This window comes from Orcinus orca, chromosome 10 (assembly GCF_937001465.1).
Source record: "Orcinus orca chromosome 10, mOrcOrc1.1, whole genome shotgun sequence".
In the NCBI taxonomy this organism is placed as follows: Eukaryota; Metazoa; Chordata; class Mammalia; order Artiodactyla; family Delphinidae; genus Orcinus; species Orcinus orca.
This window is the reverse complement of record NC_064568.1, coordinates 85,095,230-85,119,191: the sequence shown is the minus strand read 5'-3', so window position 1 is coordinate 85,119,191 and position 23,962 is coordinate 85,095,230. Positions and strand designations below refer to the sequence as shown.

Sequence of the window (23,962 nt, the reverse complement as noted above, 5' to 3'; positions counted from 1 at the left end):
GAAGTGTGATCTGTATGATTTATAATGCATAAAAATGGAACTCCTTCTAAATAGCCAGTAACAGGACTAATTAATAAGTAATCATACATCTATAAAAAATGTGCGTTTCTAGGCATGTTACCTAGAAAATTAGCTGTGTATATGTAGCATGATACCTAAATTTGCTTTATATATGATATACACTTATTAGAGATGGATCTCATATATATGTTCATATTCATATATACATATAGAAAAGAGATACTAAGATTTATTTTAATTTTCTTTGTTATATATTTCTTTTCTTACAAATTTCTGCAATTATCATTTAATATTTTTATACTCAAAATAAATGTTTTAGCCAAGTTCTTATTGATCCTTCCATGATTGTTAAAAATACCTCCTTTTATCTTCTTCTAGTATCATTTTCATTGACTTATTTGTGAGATGCAACAGTGTCCAGCAGTGACCAGTGGTGAGAAAATACATTTCTAAAGCCCATTTGCTCCTCCTGTAAAAAAAGAGATTGATTGATTAATTCACTTCTATAATTCATCAAATATCTGATATTGTACTTGATTCTGAGAACAGTAATAATGGCGATGGCTAATGTTCATTGGTGTTTGTTCTGTGCCAGGCAGTGCTCTAAGCACTTTAGATACCAATGCATTTAATCTTGCAACAACCTTCTGAGGTACGTATGATGGTCCTCCCTGCTTTATACATGAGGAAATTAAGGCTCAGAGAGATTGAGTTTCCCAGATGGCACAGCTGTTGGATGGTGAACCATCCTCTACAGTAAAACCACACCCTCTAGCATTTGAGTCTACGTGCACTTGTAAATAAAAGATGAGCATGATCTAGTCAGTGTCCTATAAATTACATTTGAGCTACGTCTTGAAGGGTGGGTAGGAATTTGTCAGGTGAGGAAAGGGTATTAGGGCTTTTCACAAAGGAGACATAGTGACAAAGGCCAGGTGGTGGGGATTGTCTAGGGTGAGGTGCTTGGGGGTGAGCCTTGTAGAACCGGTTGTGAAGGATGAGGAAGGCCCTTGCATGACGACAGGTTGAAGAGTTCAAGCTTGTTATTCCCACATGAAGCAGTTTTAACAGTTCCCAGAAGCCTCCCTTCTCTCACATGCTCATCTCTCTGGGCTGCTGGCAGATGAAATCATTCCCCACTTTCAAATAAACCAAATCAAACATCTAATGGAAATGTACCCAAATAAATGCTTAGTCTCTTTCCTGGGTTGTTTTGAAATGCATTTTTCCAACTCTTCTTCACAGGTAGGCAGAGGCAAACCTAATTTTATGCTCTCTTGGTGTCCAAATTCAGTGCAAGGAAATAGGGTTTGCTTACTAAGGAGTCCTCTTTACTACCTGTGGGCTGACGCATTAGTGGGGCGGGGACATATGGGTTTCTGTGAAAATTGGTCGCACGTTTGGGTAATATGAATACTCGTAATTATAAGCCATGCTTGACACAGCTAACACTCAGGCCGTCACTCCACTTTACAGAGAGAGGTTCTTGCTACATGGTTTGTGTGTGCTTGTAAAAATATAGTCACAGTTACATAGTTATTTAAGTTTTGAGAAAGCTCTGCCTGGAAGCAGATTCTGGTGGTAGTGGCGGGTGGGCAAGGGGGAAGCAGTCCTCTCTTTAGCTGGTGAAGGCCACAGTCTCCCACACAAGCCATTGACCATCTCTGCTGACTCATGGTGTGATCTCTGATGTTCCAGTAGTTTAACAAACTCACTGTTGCTTCAGATGTAGCAGCCTTAACAATTGCAAGTGGCACGTGTTATCTTAAACACTGTTGAAAATGCACCAGATTGAAGGACTGTGCTGGAGGGAAGCACAGCTCTTCTCACCAGCTCACGCCCAGAATGAGGGCAGTGATGGTGGTGCTAGAAAAAGAGGGACAGGTACTCAAGGTAGAACCAATAGGGCTTTGATTTCTCTTCTTTTCTTCATTGCTGGGTCTTCCTCCAAGAGTTTTGTATGTGCTTTCCAACTAACATTTTATTGTCTGAGAATAAATTGAGTTAATAGTGTAAAGCACTCAGAACAGTACCTGGCCCATACTAAGTGCTACACTAGTGTTAGCTACTCTTGTTATATTAAGCATTTTAATTAGTGCTAATGTGCAAATTATATCTACCACTCCTCTTCATCCCCCCCTTTCCTGTTTTCCATTTTCCCTTTCCATAGCATTTATTCCTTTCTCATATTCTATGTAATTACTCATAGTAATGATTGTTTGTTGTCTCTCTTCCCCAGCTGAGATGTAAGCTCCAAGAGGATAGTGACTTTGTCCTTTTCCAAGGAGACAGTCACTGAAGATAGCTGGAGGAACAAGAACCAGAAGGTGGTCCTTAGGACCAGAGGAGAAAGGGCAGAAATCCCCTCCTTAGACCATCCCAAAACTCTGTCTTCATTCCCTCTGTGGTGAAAATATCAAAGACGAGGTCCAGCATATATGGGAGGATGAAAACCAGGAAAAGCAGAGTGTGTGCAATATCTGGCTGCAGTACAGAACATGAGAGAAAGAGGCCGCAGACAGTGGGCAGGGGAAGAGTCCGTCAAACCGTGTTTCAGGTCTTTGGAGTATCCTAAAGGAAGATACAGCTCTTTCAGACCCATTCCAGACCATCCATGATGCCCCAGCTCACATGCGAGAAGGATAAAGACCCCACAGCCCCTTCCCCTCATTTCCAGCTTATTAAAATTTCCGATCATTTTAGGACAGTAAAAAATTCTGTATGATATTATAACAATGAATATAAGTCATTATACATTTGACCAAACTCATAGAATGTACAACATCAAGAATGAACCCTAAGGTCAACTATGGACTTTGGGTGATTATGCTGTGTCAATATAGGTTCATCCTTGGTTTAAAAAAAAAAAAAAAGTACCATTCTGGTGAGTGATGCTGGTAATGCGAAAGGCTATGCATGTGTGGGTGTGTGGGTGTAGGGAGTATTTGAGGAATCTCCGTACCTCCCTCTCAATTTTGTTGTAAACCTAAAACTGCTCTAAAAAAAAAAAAAAACTTATAAAAAATGTATATAGGAAAAACAATTCCAATCCACTCAGCATTATTTATGTCTAGAATCGATGCAGCCAGGCTCAGTCTCTGATGCTTAGAGTCAGGGAGGCCAAGCGCTTTCCAAAACCTCCAAAAAGCTCTTACCCTGGTGCTTGCTGAGTATCCTTGACCCACCTTTGAGGCTAGCAGCCTTTCTTCCATTCAAGATCTCAGAACTTGCATCTTCTCTGTAGAATTCTTAAACACACAATCGTATTTGTTTGTTTATTTCAATTTTTAAAAATATATGTATTTCAGTGCATTAAAGCCCAAATGCATGTGTTTAAAAATCTAGTGACCAGCATCTAACACCTCAATTGTTTAAGCAAATCTAACAATAAAAGGGGCACATTTTTTTTTAATGTGGACCATTTTTTAAAGTCTTTATTGAATTTGTTACAATATTGCTTCTGTCTCTTGTTTTGTTTTTTTGGCCATGAGGCATGTGGGATCTTAGCTCCCTGACCAGGGATCGAACCGACACCTCCTGCATTGGAAGGCGAAGTCTTAACCACTGGACCACCAGGGGAGTCCCAAAACAGGCACATTTTAATCTTTGATATTTTTATATCCTGTCCTACAGCTGGGTTTGGGCCAATTATAGTAGGAAAAAAAAGTGAAAAGAAAATAAAGGAAAAAAAAGAAAAGAAAAGAAGGAAGGAGGGGAGGAGAGGAGAGAGAAAAGAAAATGAGAACAAAGTTTCTTCCTTATTGCTTTTGAAGCCAATTCTTTTACTGTTGGAGAACTCGATCTTGTCAGAAGACAAGTTTAGAGCTATAAGTGATGAAGTCAAGGTTTTACCCCAGTGTTGCCTCCTCTAAGTATATCAGTCTCCTCATAGAATGAGGCAAGTCCCATCATTTCTGTTCCTTCATCCCTTGGAGCCTGCAGCTGGGGAGATCTAATACCATGAATACCCATAGCAAGATGAAACCAGCTCTTTCCATTAATTACTATACAAATTGCTTATTGGATGATAAGGTTATTGAAGTCTTCAAATGAGCAAACCAAAGCTTCATTTTCCTTCCTCAGAACTGAGGTGGGACAATAAGAAAGTGGTTGATTCTCCAAATTTACTCACTTTTTCCTAATTTATAATAAACCCATAGTACTTGAAGATATGTCAAGCTGATTTTCAGAGTCCAAAGAATTTAGTCAGAGCCTAGAACGTCTTGCTGGCAAGGTCAAAGGCAACTGTGTATTTGGCCCAATTAATTTTACGCTTAGTCATCCAGGATTGCACAGGGTGAAATATTGGAAAAGCTAAATAATTTTTAATACCTTTTAAATTTAGGACTGTTGGACTGCAAAGTACTGAATCTACACACCCTTCGAAATCTGGACGCTTCAAGACAAGTGATAGCTATCATGTCCTTAGGTATATGCCTAGAGAGCTAATTAAGTACAAGTATGGGAAAAATAATGCATTTTCTGTCAACCTGTTGGACCAAGGTAAATGCAAAGGAATCCGTTGGCAATCTTTTTATATCACTTGTGAAATTCCTATCATTTAAGAAAGACCAGCTCCTACCGACTGAGGTCTTCAGTCACAAGCTGCCTTAGTTCCCTTTAGGGCATAAAGAAGGTTATAAATGAAACTTGTCAAACATCACACAAAAACTGAGTACCTACCATGTACCAGGCATCCTTCAAAGTGTGTTCTATGCATTAAAGGTCTTTGATCATCACAAACATCTAGAAGGTAGGTGCTATTACCATAATCCTCAAGATATAGAAGAGGCACAGAGAGATTAATGACTTGCATCAGTCTCACAGCTAATAGGTGGCAAGCTGAGCGTCAAACCGGGAGGTTTTATCTCCAGGGGCTACACTTCTGTCAACAGGGAGCAATGCTGTGCAGCCATTTTACTGGCATCCATACCATTTCTAGGACAAATATTTTATATTTTCTATTTCATTTAATCCTCACCCCATCTTCTCAAGTAGGTAATTACTATCACCCCACAGGCTCAGAGTACTACGTTTGTCAAACAGTAACTCAAAGACATTTAGTTAATTATTAGCACACCGTTAACTTGTGTATAAGGTATGCCAAGCAATAGATTGATTTCATCCAAGTCAAAAAAGATGACTATGAAAGAGAAAGAGGGGAGGAAATACCTTTGGACTGTCTAGGAACAGGATATCATGTTTGTACATTATTTTCAGTAGGAAAGAGTTCAGTGTGGACAATCTGTTCTTACACAGACCAAAGAGGATTAAAAAAAAAAAGAAAAATAGTGATTGTCTAAAAACTCTCAAGATTGGCTGTGAAGAATATGTGACAGGCTGCCTCTGTATAATATGGTCCACTGACTCTCAGTCAGCATTTCCATCTTAGGTAGGTCATATCTTCACCATTTCTGGCATCAGAGTCTCTCAACTTCGCCACTTTGGTCAAGACTCTCATAATAGAGTAGCGGGTTTTAGTCTCCTCTTTGTAACACTTAGTCATCTGCATATTAGACAGAGGAGGAAGACAAAAACGTTATGAGGACAATCACAAACATAATAAGAAATATTTGAAACCTCTATTATCTTCAAGTACTTAATTGGCATGTCTTAATTAGAAGAACAGGCCTCAAAGATTACCTTGATGGATTTAAGTTAAATAAGTGTCTTTTTTCCTAACCACAGTTGTAACTCTAATTTGAGCCATACTCAGAAATAAATTATGTAGTACACATTCTTTTGTTCAGGAACTTTTAGTCAAGGTATAGATAGAGGGCTAGGCTCTGAGGATTTTTAATTTTTTTCTAATACTTGAGAAGAACAAATCTGAGATCTAATCATTGGAAAAACTGATAATGGAGAAAAGGACAAAGAATAACACAACGGGAAGGAGAAGGAAAAAGCTATCTATTCTAGATCTCATCTTGATCTGTAGAATCTTAGGAGGAAGCTTCCTACTTCCAAAACTCTGGAAATCTTTTAATGTGTCACGATTGGCTTTCCAATGAGAGTGTATATGCAAGTGGTAGGATTCTAAACATGTTTATGCTGTGAAAAAAAAGAAAAAATCCATTTGTCCTGAACTACAACATTTGTAGTTAAAAATACTGGAAATGGCCTTTTCTAGCATTGTTAAAAGTTGACACTTTGGGGAGTCTCTTTTAATACAATCTTTAATTGTATATTATGTAGAGGTGTGTCTGTTGAAGTCTTGTTTTGAAATGTAGATTGCATTTGTTGTATATATGACAGTGTAGCCTACATTAGTTTTAGATAATATCTGACACCTGAAAATGTCAAAAGAGAAGAAAAGACAAGTCACATGGATCTTGTGGTACAATTTCAAATGATGAGAATTTATGGGAATATTTAGATGTAGGTCATATTATCATTATTATTAAGGTTAGAAGTAAAATTTTGGCACAGTAAGTTTATGTTCTTTTGGGAATTTTACTTTAAATTATTTGTATTATCTTCTCAGCAGTTAGGGGGTGATATAGATTGATATGTTTTGATAAGAATAGTTTTATATTTTATCCATGATCTCATTTTTTATTATTTAAAACTATTACAAGTATTCCCAGGTGGCAAAAAAGATCCATATATTTTAAAACAATAACATGAAATTGATTTGTTAATGCTGTGGTTCTTGAGATATGGTTGAAGCACTGTCCCACCTTTATTGTTTTTCAATTTGTACTAATTGGATATATAGCAAGATTCAATCACTTGCCAAGTTTTTGAGATAATCAACATCTTTGTAAAACTTGAACTAGTTTGTGCTTGTGTTGGAGTTATTTTTTGTTACATGACCATGAAGTCTGGAGGTGGTTGGGCTACAGAGAGATGAGAGATTTGGATAGTCAATTTTTATTGAGGGGTGGTTGATAAATTAATATAGTTATAAATTCAGTCTTTAATGGCAGCTCTAAAATATTATTACCTTGTCAGCATAAATAAGACAATACATATAAAATTGAATTTACTACATTAATGAACAGTAACAACTTTCTAATAAATAAACAGACCAAACATAGCCATTGCTTGTGTACATATTTGTGTTTCTCTGCAGCTATAGTACTTGGTAGAGTCAGAGCTGTTTGTATTAACGACAGCCCTTTAGAAAAACAGGCAACTGTGTTCCCTCATAGGCATAAGGAAACCAGGAGGCCGTCCAAAACCTGCCTTGTCCTCTGGGCCCACATATACACTTTACATATCCCTTCTACATATATAAAGTAGCAAAAACAAGCATAGCTATTTCTATTCTCCTACGGCATCTATATGTTCTCTAACCTGTTAATCTATGGTCATTCTCAACTGTGTGAAAATAAAAGACTTGCATAGATCTGTTTTTAGTGATGTGTATTTTGTACCCTCCAACTTATTTAATTTACCCAATTTAATATTTATCTAAATTTTTAAAGTTATCTATAGACTTTGAACTCAGTATTTAAGCTGACACAATGAGTCCTTATGATTTGTAACATTAGAAAAATTAATTCCATTTTAAAAATGACATTACCTATCTACCTTATCACTATTTTGTGATAATTTAGTTCAATGCATAATTTACGTAATGTAAAATTTTAAATAAAGTGATGATAACTCATCTAATCAGTAGAGTTAAAGAAATTTAGTAATTTTAACTTAGTTTTTTTTTAAAGAAAATAACCCTTAAACTTGTGTAAACTAGAATACTATACTAACATTATTCTTACATTATAACAATAATAAAGAAAAAGATGTACAGCCAGTTTGTAAGGCAGAATTGTTAAGCCAGCAAATTTATCCAAAGGGTTAACTTGATTAGAAATATGTGATTTTTAAATTTCCTATAGAATTACATGCCATGTATTAAAATATTTAAGTTGTTCAAAAATAATGGAGTAGTTCTGTTTTGTTTCTTATCTTGTAATGTGTTAACTAAGACCACTAATTAAATTCAGTTAAACTTTCTTTTCTGTCTGAGTTACAACTTAAAGAGGTAGCACGTTTAAAGCATCTGGAGAATTTGATTTTGCTCTTATTTTAAATTGATGTATGTTTTTTAGTCTTTATATAAGCTATTTAAGTTTACATTATAACTTTTAAAATTTTCTGCTGAGGTAGATAATTTGCTCAAAATTATTTGTATTCATAAAGCAGAAAATATTCTCAATCATTGTACAAGTTAGAGGAGCTAATTGTGAAACTGGAACAAAACTTAAAGAGATTTAATTTAAAAGCAACCAGAGAGTTAAGTATGTTGATCAGTTAAAGAAACAAATGTGATTAAGATCAGAGATCCCTCAGGGTACATCACTGCTGGAAATACGAGTAAATTCTCTGATATCCTTCTAAGTTTGGTAGGAAATTCTAGTTTCCAGTGCCATATCCCTCACAATGAACTCATTAAGGTTAATAAACTATTTAATGTTTGTTCTATACAGGTATTGGAAGCCCTCTCTTTTTTCTGACTCAATAGCTTTATTTATAATGACATATTTCTTCTCTCTCCTCTCTGACCTTACTTAAAGAGCAAGAAGGGACAATATTTTTTTGGAATTATTGAATAATAAACTTTAGAGGCTTCGGCATAGCAAGAGACAGGCCAATTGTAGGCTGGAGATGCTGTTTCCTTGTTTTCTTTCTTGTCTTAAGTCTCCTGTTAGGTCTAACGCTTTATTAAAGTTAAAAGTTTTAGGCGGCCATTTTATATTCATTTATCTTTGAAGCAGGAATGTTATTTTTGCAGATACTGACAATTATTTGGACTCATACTGAGTAATCACGATAACAGACAGTTTTGAAAGGAAGAAAGAAACTCTGATTTTTAGTGAAAAGAACCCACAGTATACAAACACAAAACACCAAACATAGTGGATCCCATCAAAGGCCATAAAGAAAAACACCAACTTCCTCGTCCTGTGTTCTCAAATGCCAGAGATGACCAGAATCCTCAGACAAACACAAACAACCCAAAAAAGATGAACAAATGAACCAGATTCCAGATACCCTGTCCTCTGCCACCAACTAATTAATGATCTAGCGATAAAACCACGAATGTGTATCCAATCGACAAAGTACAATCTAAGAACCAAAATAAGAAGCAGACTTGGGCAAAAATAAATTTTAGCATACAAGAGCCAAGGGAAGATGAACAGAAAACTCAAAGTGCCCAGGGCTAGACAAGGTACATTTTCAGTTCACTTTTCTATTGATTCCTAAGGTAGGGCTCGGGTAAACAATGTCTTGGTGGAATCTTCAGAAATAAATGGTCCAAGGTGTTAATGATTAGGCAGCCTGCTCTTGTATTGAAGAGAAATCAAGCAATAGTTGTTATTTCATCCAACAAAGGCAAACCAGAATTTATATGTGAGGAAAAGAGGGGAAGAGAAGGAGAAAACAAAAACAAAACAAAACCTTGTAGTCAGCCTGGGATAGTGAATGTTTGCACATTTTTGGGGTAAACTGATTAGTTGGCAGTGAGGAGAGGTTAGTCTGATTTGGATCATCAGTCCTTGCGCAGGCTCACTAGGGGTATAGAAAAAAATCCAATTTCAGTTGTTGAAGGACTTGGGAAACTTTATAGTTTGGCTGAAGAGCTTGTGTGATAAGCATGTGCCATTGTCCTATATTTGCACTTCTACCTTAATTAAGCCAGGGTTGCACCTCATTTCTCAGGTAACTTCCAGGTTAGGCAGCCAGTAACTGTGGAGCCGTGTTCCAATGGACGCCTGTCTAGCGCCAGAGAGGCCGTAGTATTTTTCCCAGGATCAAAGAAAACTGCACATTTAGAATCACGGGGTCTTAATGTTAAGTAATCTAAATCACATTGTATCTTACCTCAAATCGTTAAACAACAACAAAAAAACCTGTTTTCCTTGTAACATAAATTTTATTCCTGTAGTCTCCCACTTTTTTACAGAGAAAGCTAAGTTTACTCCTAGGTGCTGAAAATGTGTTCTAGACTTGGATAAATTAAATGGAAAATGCGTTTCTTTCACCTTAAAATCTTCCCCTGGAACAAAGATTAAACTGCTTAAGGGAAGGTGGAACTTGCCAGCTCCCCCCCACCCCCCCCTCCCCGCCGCGCGACTACCTGGTTTGGGAAGGTTCTCTCCTAGAGACTCTGTATGCCAAGTTCAATAGCCTCCTTTCTCTTCCCGCCTAGTTTCCCCGCCTTTCGGTGCCAGCCCTCGGTTCAACCTCCATGGAAACTTGCCAAGTTGCAAGCATCTCTTAAAGCAGTTCGCCAACCCCGACTACGTATTACAAACCACCAGCCGCCTACGCAGTTAATTTTCATGTTCAGATAGCTGTAGGTCAATTACAGTACATTGATCACTGGGACTCAAAAAATAGCTGACTTTATACTTGCGGTGACCCCCTAATTGCAACGGGTAATGGAAAACATTTGACACAACAATGCCAAAACCCAACAACCTGTCAGTGCTTTTAACAGCTTCACTTGTCATTCCTTAGACCCATTAATAGGACTTACAAATTTCTCTACCTTTGTCTTCTAATTAATGCACAGTACTTTTGGCCAAACTTCAACTTATAGAAAATAAGCAGCAGGTTACAACTCTTTGTGGACATGTGGGTGGCTCTTAAAAGAGCCTTTGGGGTTAGGTGTAAAGACGCTTACTTGGCAAGTTTACTTGGAGCTAGTGTACTTGGTGACAGCCTTGGTGCCCTCAGACACAGCGTGCTTGGCCAGCTCCCCGGGCAGCAGCAGGCGCACGGCCGTTTGGATCTCCCTGGACGTGATGGTCGAGCGCTTGTTATAATGCGCCAGGCGCGACGCCTCGCCCGCAATGCGCTCGAAGATGTCGTTGACGAACGAGTTCATGATGCCCATGGCCTTGGACGAGATGCCGGTGTCCGGGTGGACCTGCTTCAGCACCTTGTACACATACACAGAATAACTCTCCTTGCGGCTGCGCTTGCGCTTCTTGCCATCCTTCTTCTGCGCCTTGGTCACTGCCTTCTTAGAGCCCTTCTTCGGGGCAGGAACGGACTTGGCTGACTCTGGCATTTTAAAACCTCAAAACACGAAAAATAAAATGAAAGTAGAAAGAGGATTTCTGCTATTTATAGGGCCTTTATGCTAATGAAGGATGCAGACTGCGTCTTAGTTAATTGGAAGACAAACAGCAAGGCTGTCATCTATGGGCAGAACTATGTAAATGAGGTATGGAAATAAAGCTTTTCTATTGGCTACTTAGGTGAATCTTGGTACTAACCAATCAGACAATCGGATTTACTCCCCAGGAAATGCCTATAAAAGCAGCAGTGTTCTATCTGCTTTCAGACTTGGTTTGTTTTGAGAAGTACTCTTTTTTAGTTTGTTTCTTTTCCGTTTACTTTGCGATGTCTGGACGTGGCAAGCAAGGTGGTAAGGCTCGGGCTAAAGCGAAGTCTCGCTCTTCGCGGGCCGGTCTCCAGTTTCCCGTGGGCCGAGTGCATCGCCTACTTCGTAAGGGCAACTACGCTGAGCGGGTCGGGGCTGGCGCGCCGGTGTATTTGGCAGCGGTATTGGAGTACTTGACGGCTGAGATACTGGAGTTGGCTGGTAATGCGGCGCGCGACAACAAGAAGACTCGCATCATCCCACGCCACCTGCAGCTGGCCATCCGCAACGATGAGGAGCTTAACAAACTGTTGGGCCGCGTGACCATCGCTCAGGGCGGGGTCTTGCCGAACATCCAGGCGGTGCTGTTGCCTAAGAAGACCGAGAGCCATCACAAGGCCAAGGGCAAGTGATTTGACAGGGATTTGAGTTTCCGGAAGTGCTTTCAAACCCAAAGGCTCTTTTCAGAGCCCCCTACTATTTCAAAGGAAGAGCTAACACCACTTGGAATATTAAAGAAAAAGGAAGGTAAGTGAATTTTTATCCAAGATAACAAGAAATGGAAGAAAAATCTCTCTAGCTCTTTAGAAAAGGCTCTCATTGTTACTAGAAATCTGCTTCTGCAGAACGCGGTAAATCGGTTAAGGTCTAATGATCCACGAAGTGGTTAGGCATTTCAGACAGTCGAGTGATCTGCCTTGTCAGTAAAGCCTAAGCGCGGTTTAACTGCAGGGGTGGATATACGGTGGTCTCAAATGAACATGCCGAGTGAAATGGCCAGATCCTCTTAGACGCCTCGTTCTAGGCTGCAGACAACCCGTCTTTCCTAATCCCGCAAGGGAGTTAGACTCTCTGCTCCCGCTAACTTTCAACGTATCATCTGAAATTTACCACGTACTGAAAGGGGCTTTTGAAAAATTGATTACCTGGAGTTAACATAATGGTAGCTTAGAACAGACTGAATCTAGACTCTAATTGTGGCTTCTCCCCACATTTACAAATTGTGAGATTTGGGGCCAATTTCTAACCTGGTAGTTTTGTTGTATGTAAATTGGGGATAGAGTGATGGTGTTTCCATTGATTTTTTTTTTTCTTTTGACAAACCGCTTAACACCCGTAACCTAGATTAGTGCCTGACATTCAACGAACTATAGTTAGTAGAGGTTCAAACGCCTAGGCCCCTAACGCAGCCTCAAAAGGGATAGAGTAGGGCTGCAGGCCTCCCTAAAATAGTTAACTACTAGGGATCTGGTAAATTAGCTGCTCCAACCCAAAAGTGTCGATCTGGTACTGTGCAAAAATTTCTAGGATCCTATTTTCCGGGATTGAGTCTCATCAAGTAAACATTTCTTCTGCATGACTCAGTTCGTGCTTGGATGAGTAGGCAAGGAGGCTGAGTAGGCCAAAACTTGGGACCTGTGCGGCCCAGGGAGACGCACCCTCATTCAAACATCTCTGGCGCTTCACTGAAGCATTTTGCGTGGCATCAGTTCTTTTGGAGCATTCAGATCCGAGTGTGTGGGGAAAGAGAATCTAAACAGAAGCTGGTTCCCGTGAACGCACTTTTCTCATTCTCATGTTGGCACAGACACTTTGCGGTCTTGAGGCAGCCTCCATCCCTCTCTTGCCCTCCTCCCGCGCATCCCCCTACCCCCCACCCCCACCCCGGCCTTGAAACTACCAGCCAAAGAACCGGGGCTAGAGGGTCTGGGTGTTTGGTGAAGGCAAATAGGCGGAAAAAGAAGTGAGCACCTTGATGGCCGCACGTTAGAATTTCCTTAATTTTTAAGGATAGCCGGAATGAAAATCAGTTTGGGGAAGGTCCGACCTCACAGCATTTCAGGTAGGGGTCCACTGAGAGGACCGCGTTCTTTACGCCCAGCATTTCTTGTATGTTGGAGAACTTGGATCCTTAGGTTGCAATTGCTTTATATAAGCCTTGGGATACTTTTCATTGACTTTCCAGGTTGCCTTTGAACCAAGCTCCAACACTTAACTAGGTGGGTGACCTTGGGCTAGGTGCTTAACTTCTCCCTGCGTCCATTTCTTCCTGTATGCCTTTGCCTGTCTTGTGATGAAAAGAGTGGATTCAGCAGTGTGGGTTCTGAAATTAGAACGTGGGGTGCTCGAGTAATGGCCAACACTTAGTAAGCACTTACTGTGTGTCAACATGCTTTCAGAATATTAATTGAACCCAACAATCTTAGAGATAAGTACTATTCCTATCCCAATTTTAAAGATGAAGAGACAGGAAGACAGCATAAAAAACTTGTCTAAGCCCCAAGGTCAGGAAGTCAGTACTTCTAACCACTGGCAATTTTATAACCAACTGCTCCCTAAGAGGTTGTCAGAATAATGAAAGGAGTAAAAATTCAATACATAATGGATTTAACTTTGCCCACATACCAGAATGTTACTAATTGTATCCTAAACTCTGTGAAAATTTTAAGAGAAGGAGGAGAGGTAATCTCCCTGGAATCTGCATAAGGGAGGGAGGTAAATCCTGACAGTGTGCTAGCCACATATTTTTGTGTTAACCAATACACTTTTGATTTAGTATGTGACAAGTGAAACAAGGGGACAAGTGGGGAGATGGTTTAGTAAAGAACCAAAGAAAAAAAAAAAAAGAACCAAAGGACTTGATAAACTAATTTATTGTGGTAGGTGAAGAAAGGAGTTAGCGAGGACTTGAATTCTCCCCTCTGGGCTCCAATAACAAAACTTTGTATTGGATTACTTAAGAGTGAATGATACATCGTGTTAATTTTGTGTGTTTCACTGAGACCTCCTTAAAGTCAAGGACCACATCTTGTTAAATTGTTGATAGTCAGCATAGACCCTGGCATACAATAAACACTTGATAATCGGACATTGAGTAAATGTTGAGCTGAGTCAGTGGCTGGGCCATCAGGAAGTACTTTGTTCTATAGGGTCAGTTTATTACCAGAGGAGACATTAATTACATGCCAGACTAAAGGCTGCTAATAATATCTTCTCTTACCAGTAGAAAATCCCTTCTGAAAAATCCAATTTGCATTGGCAACTTATTTTGGGAGCTTCAAAGAAACACAGAAGGTGCCAATTGATAACCTCTTACCTAAGAGGTACCGCTAAGAGGCTATTCCCCAAGCAGAGGACATTCCTCACAGCTCTGGCCTAGCTTCCCCTCTCCAACATAGTTCTTCACCTCCTACTTTGAAATGTCACTGTTTATATCCAAAAGCCCTAGTTACCACTTGGGAAAATTCTCTAGTGAGCAATAAACTCTCAGTAGCTTTAGTTGGTTTCCAGCCCTTGAGTAGGTCTCCATCTACCATGCCTCAAGGGTCCTGGAGAGAACCATTTAAATTGGGGCAAGTTGATGTGAATTGTAAACCCAGGGCTTCCAGTTACTTAAGACACCTGGCCACCAGGGACAAGATATGTATTAAAGGGATTTATTGAGATGTGAGGCTGAGACAGAATCATCATTCAATTATATAGCATATTCCGAACAACACAGATCACTTTGATACAGCATCGCCAAATATAAAATCTTCTTTAAAATTTCCAAATAATCTATGCAGCAATATCCTTTCCTTTACTCCATTATCCATTCACATTCTATTTTTTAAATGTATCACTTGAACTCTTTTTTACAAGTGTGATACATTTTATACCAAGTTGTAAAAAAAAATTGTATATTTTAAGGTTAGAAGTAGGTTACCTTCTAGGGGTTTGTCACCTGTTGAGCCTGAATTATAATTATAAATGTAAATATTCCTGTTAAGTATAATGCACGTGGGTTACTAGGAAACATTAGGAATTTAATTGAGGAATCCCCATACATACCAGAATTGAGAATAAGGGCTCACATGTAGCCCCAGTATTCTTCCCTCTCTATTTTATTTCAGTACCTTGATCTTGTAGCAAAATAAGATTAGCATCACCAGGAGATCTACCAAAAGGCAGATTATAGTCTATATTTATACCCATAAAACTGTATCATTAATAAGTAGACAAATTTATGAAAAAACTCAATAAGTATAATCATTATAACACCAAAAGAATTTGGAACGTAACATGTACACTTTAAAATAAAACGAATTCTAGGACATGGAATTAATGTAGTCATATTGAAAAAAATATCAGAAATTCATTGGACTTAATTAGATTACAGTTGTTAGTTAAGTTGTAGTTTAGGCAGGGTGATAGAACAAGCATCTGTTAAGACTTAGACTTACACATGTTACTTATAGTTGAGGTTCTTTCTGAAAGAAGCAAGTGTGTAAATTTCGGGGTCTCTGCTGTATGTTGCTTGTCTACTAGTTGGAGCTTAAACTTTTACCACATTCCTCACTCTCACAGCACCAGGCAGCAGCAGCTGAGCATGTCCATTCTTTCCTGTACTCAGTGATAGCCTGAGCTGAAAGTACAGGCCCTGACTTTACGCCATGACAAATTGCCCTTGCATTCAAAGTGTATCTCAGAATGGCTCTATCTGAAAATGCTCTAAATTTTAGAACCTTGGAGCTCAGTACTAGCCCCTGTTCACTCTGTCTCCTTGATGATTTTATCAGTACTGTAGTTTCAAAGTCTGTCTATATGCAATAAACTTCCAATTTTACATCTCCAGTCCTGCTGTCTTCCCTGAAATGCAAATGTGTGCATACAAATTTCTACTTGACACCTTCACTTGAAGCCCTAACAGACCTCTCAACCTAAATACATTCAAGACACAAGAGTTTACATTATGCTTCCTAAGCCTGTTATTCCCTCCAATCCTCCCCAGCTCAGTAAATGACATTACTGTAAGTCCATTTACTCGAGCAAAAATTCTAGGAATGAGCCTTGCTCCCTTTCCTTCATCTCCACGAATCCAAACTATCTGTAAGTCACTTCACCTATACCTTTAATACATATCTTAATTTATTTACCATACTCCTTACCATGACCTGAAGAGCCATCCATGACCACCCTGGCCTCTGCCCACCTCCCTGACTTCATCTCCATCTCCCTGTCCAGCTACACTGATCTCTCTTCCACCTGCCAAGCCCTTTGCTGCTTCAAGACATTTGTACTGTTGGTCTCTTTCTCTGCAGTGCCCATCCTCTGATTTTTCTTCTGGCGAGCATGTTCTCAGCTCTTCTCCAGACAGGCCTATCTGAAATAGACCTACCCAGATGGATTAAAGAGCTAAGTATAAAATACAAATACTAGATGAAATTTTAGGGACACACTTTGTATAACTTCAGTTTTGTATGTGTATATTTTAAGGGGGAGGTGTCATTATTAAGCCAGGCAGTAAACACAAATGCCATATAGGAAGGGACACAGACCACATAGGACAAAAATAAACTTAAGATGCAATATTCCATAAAAAGAGTAGAAAACAAGCAGTAAATTGGGATAAAGGATTTGTAAAACATTATACACAAAAGGTTAATACTTTAATTTACAAGGAAGACCTGCAAGCTGCTAAGAAAAGGGCAAACAATCATAGAAAAAAATTACTGAACAGGATATTTTATACCTTTTATGAAATTCAAATAGACAGTGCATATGAGAAAAAACAAACCAAAATACATAGAACAAACCAAAATACAAACCTAAAAGTTAGGTTATGCATATCATAGCAACAAATGAATAGCACTTCTCACCTATGGATAGACAACCACTAAAACCAATAATACTTAGGATGCTGAGGATGAGGAAGGAGTGCCACAGTCATATTATCTTTTGAGAAAATTTCCTGGCAATATATATTAAAATTTATTAAGAGACACTTAACCTTTTGTAAAGCAAAGCAATATCAGATAGATAGATAGACAGACAGATAGTAGAAACTAGGGAAGAGAGGGTGTCTACCATCTAGAAATAAAAGCCCCATTATGTGAGGTTATATGAGGAGAGATTTTTAACCTGTATAAACATGTGTGTAAAGTGTTAAAAGGAGCATGAATTAAGTTTGTAACTTCAAGTATAGAAAGTAAAATAAAAAAGTAATCTCCCGGGCTTCCCTGGTGGCACAGTGGTTGAGACTCTGCCTGCCGATGCAGGGGACACGAGTTCGTGCCCCGGTCCGGGAAGATCCCACATACCGCGGAGCGGCTGGGCCCGTGAGCCAGGGCCACTGAGCCTGCACGTCTGGAAACTGTGCTCCGCAACGGGAGAGGCCACGACAGTGAGAGGCCCGCGTACCACAAAAAAAAATAAAAATAAAAAAAATAAGTAACCTCCCTCTGCTCACGTCTCACTCCAAGTTACTTTCTATCAATCATCTTGTTGAGATTCTTTAAAATACATTCTAAGATTTTATTTATCAGCTCCCTTGTTGTTTGCCTCTCCCCATTATACTCTCTGTTTCATGAAGTGGGACCTGGTCTGTGACATCCTAACATCTAACAGAAGGCCTGGGGCTCAACTCGCTGGTGAATGAACCAGGGAATGGATATTGTAGGCCCAAAAGCCCTCTCAGAGCCCAGAAAGCACATGGTTATCTGAATTTCTGTATAAAAATGCCCACTAACCATTGTTAATGCACTGCCTACTACCCTATGCAGCTACCAGGACCGCAGTGAAATTTGGAAGTACCATATACACCATTTGTTTTCCACACTCTACCTTTTGCCAGGTTTCTGCACTAACCTCACCAGACTTAATGTCTCCTGATAAGCCTCAGTGACCCAGGAAGCTCAGTTTCCTTTAAGGGCCTGTCTTCTCTGCTGGCTGATACCGTGTATAAAAGAATCCTCCTTAATACCCTACTGGGTCTGTGGTTACTAATGCTTGCTTAGAGTCATGGAAGGAAAAGGGTCACACAGCTGATGTGTGTGACCAAATCAATGCTGTTTCATCCCCTTACAATGCCTGCTCTGCACACAGGGCACCTTGGTGGCTTTTACAGTCTAATGCTGGATTATACAGTTAACACGATCATCTGCAGGGTAAGTTTGTTGAACAATTCTATCATACATCTCCACTCCCTGGCATGTCACATCCTCAGTAAATACTCAGAATGAATACTCAGAATTAATGTGTTGGCAACAGAACTTATATCTGCACGGAAACGGAATAATCACTAAGCTGCAGGGATTTGTGAGTTTATTTCCGGGTGATGTACCTTTTTAGCCACCATTCGGTTTTAAATTCCAGTTGCTACATTTGGAGGGTGATGCATGACTGGTACTTGAGCTACTTTGTCCAAGATAGGCCACTGGCCACATGTGACATTTTAAATTTAAATAAAATAATGAAATTAAAAATTCAGGTACTCAGTTGCACTAACCATATTTCAAGTTGCTGGTGGCTTCTACATTGGACGGATAGACGTAGAACATGTCTGTCAATGCAGAAAGTTCTATTGGTAGCACACCGGGCTAGGTACTTTTTGTCCCTCTGGGCTAACATGTTCAAGTGCACTTAACCAGCTCCCTCCAGGTAGCATCTGAGGATACAGTTGCCTGATAAAATATAGGATGCTCAGTTAAATTTGAATTTCAGTTAAGTGACAAGTAATTGTTTTAGTATAAGTATGCCCCCAAATATGGCATGAGACATGCTATAATTCAACAAAAGATGTTGTTTATCTGAAATTCAGATTTAACTAGGCATCTTGTATTTTTATTTGCCAAATCTGGCAACCCTATCTGAAGAGCGAAATTAGAGCATTTCCCAGGGAGGCTGGGTCCTCTTACCATGGGGCGTGTGTATATGAGGAAATGAAAAGGGCTGATACACAGAATGAACCAAACTCATTCTGAGGGAAGAGGTTTGTAAGTTTTTCTGCATATGTTGAGGAAGGTTAAGAAGGAAGTTCCCAAATACATTAACTTTGGTTTCTTCTCTCCCCTTAGGTTTCAAAAGCTTCTCACTACAAAGAGATGCCTAGATCCAGAGTGTCTGTCAAACTCATCAATTCTCAGAAATAAATGGACTGGCATCTGTGTTCTGACATTATTGATTGATTCTGTACCTGCAAATGTTTTCCTATTAAAAACTTACTTGGGTTTCTTTCTTCGTGTGTACTGTGTGTCTTCGGGATAAGGAGAGTAAAAGGGAAGGGGTGGTAAATATTATTGTGGAGAAGCTCTCTTTAGTACAAAATGTACCTAATTTCTTGAATAAGTAATACATTCACAGGGTTCAACCAAATCAAAATAACAAGGTATATGTTGAGAATCCACTCCTCACTGGATTACCCCACTCTCCCTAGGTAACATTATTTTGCTTGTGTATTTGCCTATTGTTAATTCATGCTGATGTGAGTCAAGAATGAACGCATGTTTTATCTCCCCCAGTTTTCATTCTTAAAAGATAGCAGACTGTATACACTTACTCTTTTCTATAACAGTATATCTTGGAAAACTTTCCAGATATGAACATAGGGGACATCCCGTACACTGTCTCATGGTATTGTACTGTGAATGCATCACAAGTACATCACAGTTCACGTAACCTGTCTCCTGTTGGTAGGCACATAAAGCAATTCCAGAATAACAAACCCTGATGTACAGCAAAATGGAAATTGTTCTCATATTCCTCTGGGATGGTGGAAAATGAACAGAAATTCAAGTCACTCTTGGCTTGGACTCAAGGTTCTTCTCCTTAAAAACTGTGGCTTGGGGCTTCCCTGGTGGCGCAGTGGTTGAGAGTCCGCCTGCTGATGCGGGGGACGCGGGTTCGCGTCCCGGTCCGGGAAGATCCCACATGCCGCGGAGCGGCTGGGCCCGTGAGCCATGGCCGCTGAACTTGCGCGTCCGGAGCCTGTGCTCCGCAACGGGAGAGGCCACAACAGTGAGAGGCCCGCATGCCGCAAATAAATAAATAAATAAATAAACTAGAGTTGGATTGGGAGGAATGTGGTTCTTACCTCACTTCATTAGATTATAATGCTCACTCAAGCACTAACTTATTTTATTTAATCTTCATAATGTCATGAGGTAAGTGCTATTATTGTCCCATTTTGTAGATTGGGAGACCAAGGCACAGAGAGATTACCTAACTTGCCCAGGTCATGTACCTGGTAAAAAGGACGGATGGGGGAAGTGTGCAGATGAGAATAAGACACACACAGGGAATCAGCTTCATAGTGTTATTGGGAAGGCAAATGAGGTAATACAGGTAAAGACCTCAGAAGAGCGCCCAATCCGAAGGGAACCCTCGACAAATGCGAGTTGCTGTTTGCTGCTATTACCATAAAAGTAATTATCTAATTACACAATGCAACCAGTGGTCTAGTAGCCCAAAGAGCTAAAAACTGCCTGTCTCTTTGGAGGCTTTGTTTGCTTTAATTTGGTTATTTGTTACACGAATTTTATATTGTTCTCTGGCCTTTAGTCTTTAAGAAATACCCTGGCCTCATCAACCTGTTCCACCGGGGCCTCCCATTGGTCAAATCTACTGGAAGCCAGAGAGCAAGGGAGCCTGGGAATTGTAGTTTCCAGTGACAGCGGCTTCGGAGAGTAAACAGGCAAATGAGGGAAACAATCAGAAATTCAAACAAATATTTCTGCAAATCTGATGCTTGAGCATGAGACCTTGTATCTGCACTCAACCAGAGGTACACTTCCATCTTTAAGTGCAGAAAGGAGCAGAAATAAGGCCCTGCTCCTTTTTTTTAAATTTTTAGGTGAGTTATGATATTCTGTGAGAGAAAGAAGTGGGTATACAATTTTCAGAAAGCAAGAAGGCATTTGACTTTAAACAATTTACTCTTTTTATTTGTACTCAATCCAAATGAAGTGACTGCAACTTTGAAGGCTGTTTGTTTTGAGTTCTGGAACAATGTGAAATAATGAAAATAAAAACCCAGATATGGCCATCCATCAGACCCTACTCTGCAACCCTACAATTGCAACCCTACAATGCGACCTTGAGCAAATTATTTTCCCTTTTCATCTTCAGTTTCCTTGTCTGGAAAATGGAACCAATGATGATCACCGACCTCAGAGGATAGATGCAAAGATTAAGTGGGGATAATGTGCTTGGTACATAATAGACACTGAAAACCATGCCCTCTCTTCCCTTTATTTCCCCTTGTATGTCTTTGGCTTATCTCTGGATGTATCCGTTATCTATTGCTGCATCACAAATTATCCTCAAACTTAGCAGCTTCAGGATCTGAGCGTGGCTGAGCTGGGTTCTCTGGGTCTCTCACAAGGCTGCATTTAGGATGTGGCCAGGACTGCAATCATCTCAAAGCTCAATTTGGGACTGATCCGCTTCCAAACCCGTGCACATGGTTGTTGGAGGGACTCAGTTCCTCAAGGGCTGTTTGTTAGACTGAAGTCCTCAAGTCCTTGTTTCTTGTCATGTCGGTGGCTTACTGACTTTCTTCTGAGGAAATGAGCAAGTGAGAGAGTGCAAGTGGGGGCCCAAGATAGAAGCTACAACCTTTTGTAAACTAATCTCAAAAATGACACACCAGGGCCTTCCCTGGTGGCGCAGAGGTTGAGAATCTGCCTGCTAATGCAGGGGACACGGGTTCGAGCCCTGGTCTGGGAGGATCCCGCATGCCGCGGAGCAACTAGGCCCATGAGCCACAACTACTGAGCCTGTGCATCTGAAGCCTGTGCTCCGCAACAGGAGAGGCCGTGACAGTGAGAGGCCCGCGCACCGCGATGAAGAGTGGCCCCCACTTGCCACAACTAGAGAAAGCCCTTGCACGGAAACGAAGACCCAACACAGCAAAAATTAATTAATTAATTAATAAACTCCTAGCCCCAACATCCAAAAAAAAAAGGCTTTAAAAAAAAATGACACACCATAGCTTTTGACATATTCTCTCTTTTTTTTTTTACGAGTCTGTGCTTTTTTTAATTTTTTATTTATTGATTGATTATTTTTGGCGGCGTTGGGTCTTCGTTGCTGCGCGTGGGCTTTCTTTAGTTGCGGCAGCGGTAGCTACTCTTCCTTGTGGTGCTCGGGCTTCTCATTGCAGTGGCTTCATCTTGTTCCGGAGCACAGGCTCTAGGTGCGTGGGCTTCATTAGTTGCAGCACGTGGGCTCAAGCTGCTCCGTGGCACGTAGGATCTTCCAGGTGCAGGGCTCGAACCCGTGTCCCCTGCATCGGCAGGCAGAGTCTTAACCACTGCGCCACCAGGGAAGTCCCGACATATTCTCTTTGTTAGAAGCAAGTCACCAGGTGCAGCACACACTCAAGAAAAGGGGATAACTTAGGGATATGAACCCTCAGAGTCAGGGATCGTTTTGATTCTGTAGAGGATCCCCACCACACTGGATATATCACAACCTGATTAAAAGAAGGTGAAACTGTCTTCTTGATCCCGCGTCTTTAAAGATGGAAGTGTACCTCTGGTTGAGTTCAGATACAAGGACTCATGCTCAGGCATCAGATTCGCAGAAATATTTGAATTTCTGATTGTTTCGGTCATTTGCCTGTTTATTCTCTGAAGCTGCTGTATGTCACTGGAAACTACAATTCCCAGGCTCCCTTGCTCTCTGGCTTCCAGTAGATATGACCAATGGGAGGCCCCAGTGGAACATGTTGGTGAGACCAAGTTATTTCTGCCCTTCCTGCCTTTGCTTCCTGGGGTTTCTCCAGCCTCACTGGCACTCTTTGGCTCCAGTCCCACCAGATAGCTGGTCTCTTGGTGGTCTCCACTCCTGTCTTACCAGCCTGTGTTGCTCCAGCTTCACTGGAGACTGGATCTCCAGTTGGGGCTGGCCCCAACTCCTAAATGATAGCAGCACCTCTTTTTCCTTTGTCCTAGCTCTTGGAGAAGTGGCAACTTCTTGCTGCTGCTTATCTTTGGTTACTCCTCATCTCTCTTTTGGTTTCTTAACTCTTTCATGATCTGTTTCACTGATTACCTCTATTAAATTCATCCTATATAAAATCCCTGGAGCAGTTTTTAATACACTGACAAACAGTGGGACTGAACCCAACTGATAAACATTGGTCTTCCCTGAGCAACTCATGTACAGAGCAGTGTTTGCAGCAAAAGTTTTCTAAAGCATTTGCGATGTGAAATATCTGCCCTAGTCCTCATGCTGCTGGAAGTCCAGAGGGTGATTGCTTATTCAGGATGTAACTTCACCACTCTGGGCTTAAGTTTCCTATTTTACAAAGTGGGAGGCTGTGTGACATCTGTGGTCTCTTAAATCCCTGAATATTAGGGGCTGCAGAATTTCTCCACAGGGAAAGTTTAGGAACCATATTTTGGGAAGTGGGTGGAGGCACTTTATATGAGACCAAAGTTGGGGTGAAGGGGAAGAAAAGAAAACAAACAAAAACCCAAAAGCCTAAGTTGTCCATGTCACAGAAGAGGGGCGTCATTGGTGGAGACTGTGGGGGAAGTTAATGAGGATTGTACTACGACTTCATAAACTAAGTATGTTGTCCTACAAATTGCTTCCTATTTCCTACTCCAGCCCCTGCTTTCTACCCCACCCCAAATCAAAGAATAGTGCTTAGAAATAAAGTTTCAGGGCTTCCATGGTGGTGCAGTGGTTAAGAATCCGCCTGCCAATGCAGGGAACATGGGTTACGAGCCCTGGTCCAGGAAGATCCCACATGTCACGGAGCAACTAAGCCCGTGCTCCACAACTACTGTGCCTGCACTCTAGACCCCGCGAGCCACAACTACTGAGTCCACG

At 40.5% G+C, this 23,962-nt stretch overlaps 2 protein-coding genes across 2 annotated transcripts; one reads left to right on the top strand and one right to left on the bottom strand.

The window, feature by feature from the left end:
* Positions 1-249: 249 nt before the first annotated feature.
* On the bottom strand, positions 250-11,110 carry LOC101281089 (histone H2B type 1-C/E/F/G/I-like). The gene is made up of 2 exons (XM_004273494.4): positions 10,658-11,110; positions 250-490 (listed from the first exon to the last, which is right to left on the bottom strand). The coding sequence occupies exon 1, from the start codon at positions 11,045-11,047 to the stop codon at positions 10,667-10,669; it is 381 nt and encodes a 126-aa protein (XP_004273542.1). The 5' UTR covers positions 11,048-11,110; the 3' UTR covers positions 250-490; positions 10,658-10,666.
* Positions 11,111-11,317: 207 nt separating this feature from the next.
* Positions 11,318-19,354, top strand: LOC101282578 (histone H2A type 1-C). Its single transcript, XM_004273500.4, has 2 exons — positions 11,318-11,890; positions 19,198-19,354. The coding sequence occupies exon 1, from the start codon at positions 11,383-11,385 to the stop codon at positions 11,773-11,775; it is 393 nt and encodes a 130-aa protein (XP_004273548.1). The 5' UTR covers positions 11,318-11,382; the 3' UTR covers positions 11,776-11,890; positions 19,198-19,354.
* The last annotated feature ends 4,608 nt before the right edge of the window (positions 19,355-23,962 follow it).

Excerpts from the sequence above, each read along its gene's own strand:
- LOC101281089 (XM_004273494.4), bottom strand. The coding sequence starts at position 11,047 with ATGCCAGAGTCAGCCAAGTCCGTTCCTGCCCCGAAGAAGGGCTCTAAG.
- LOC101282578 (XM_004273500.4), top strand. The coding sequence starts at position 11,383 with ATGTCTGGACGTGGCAAGCAAGGTGGTAAGGCTCGGGCTAAAGCGAAG.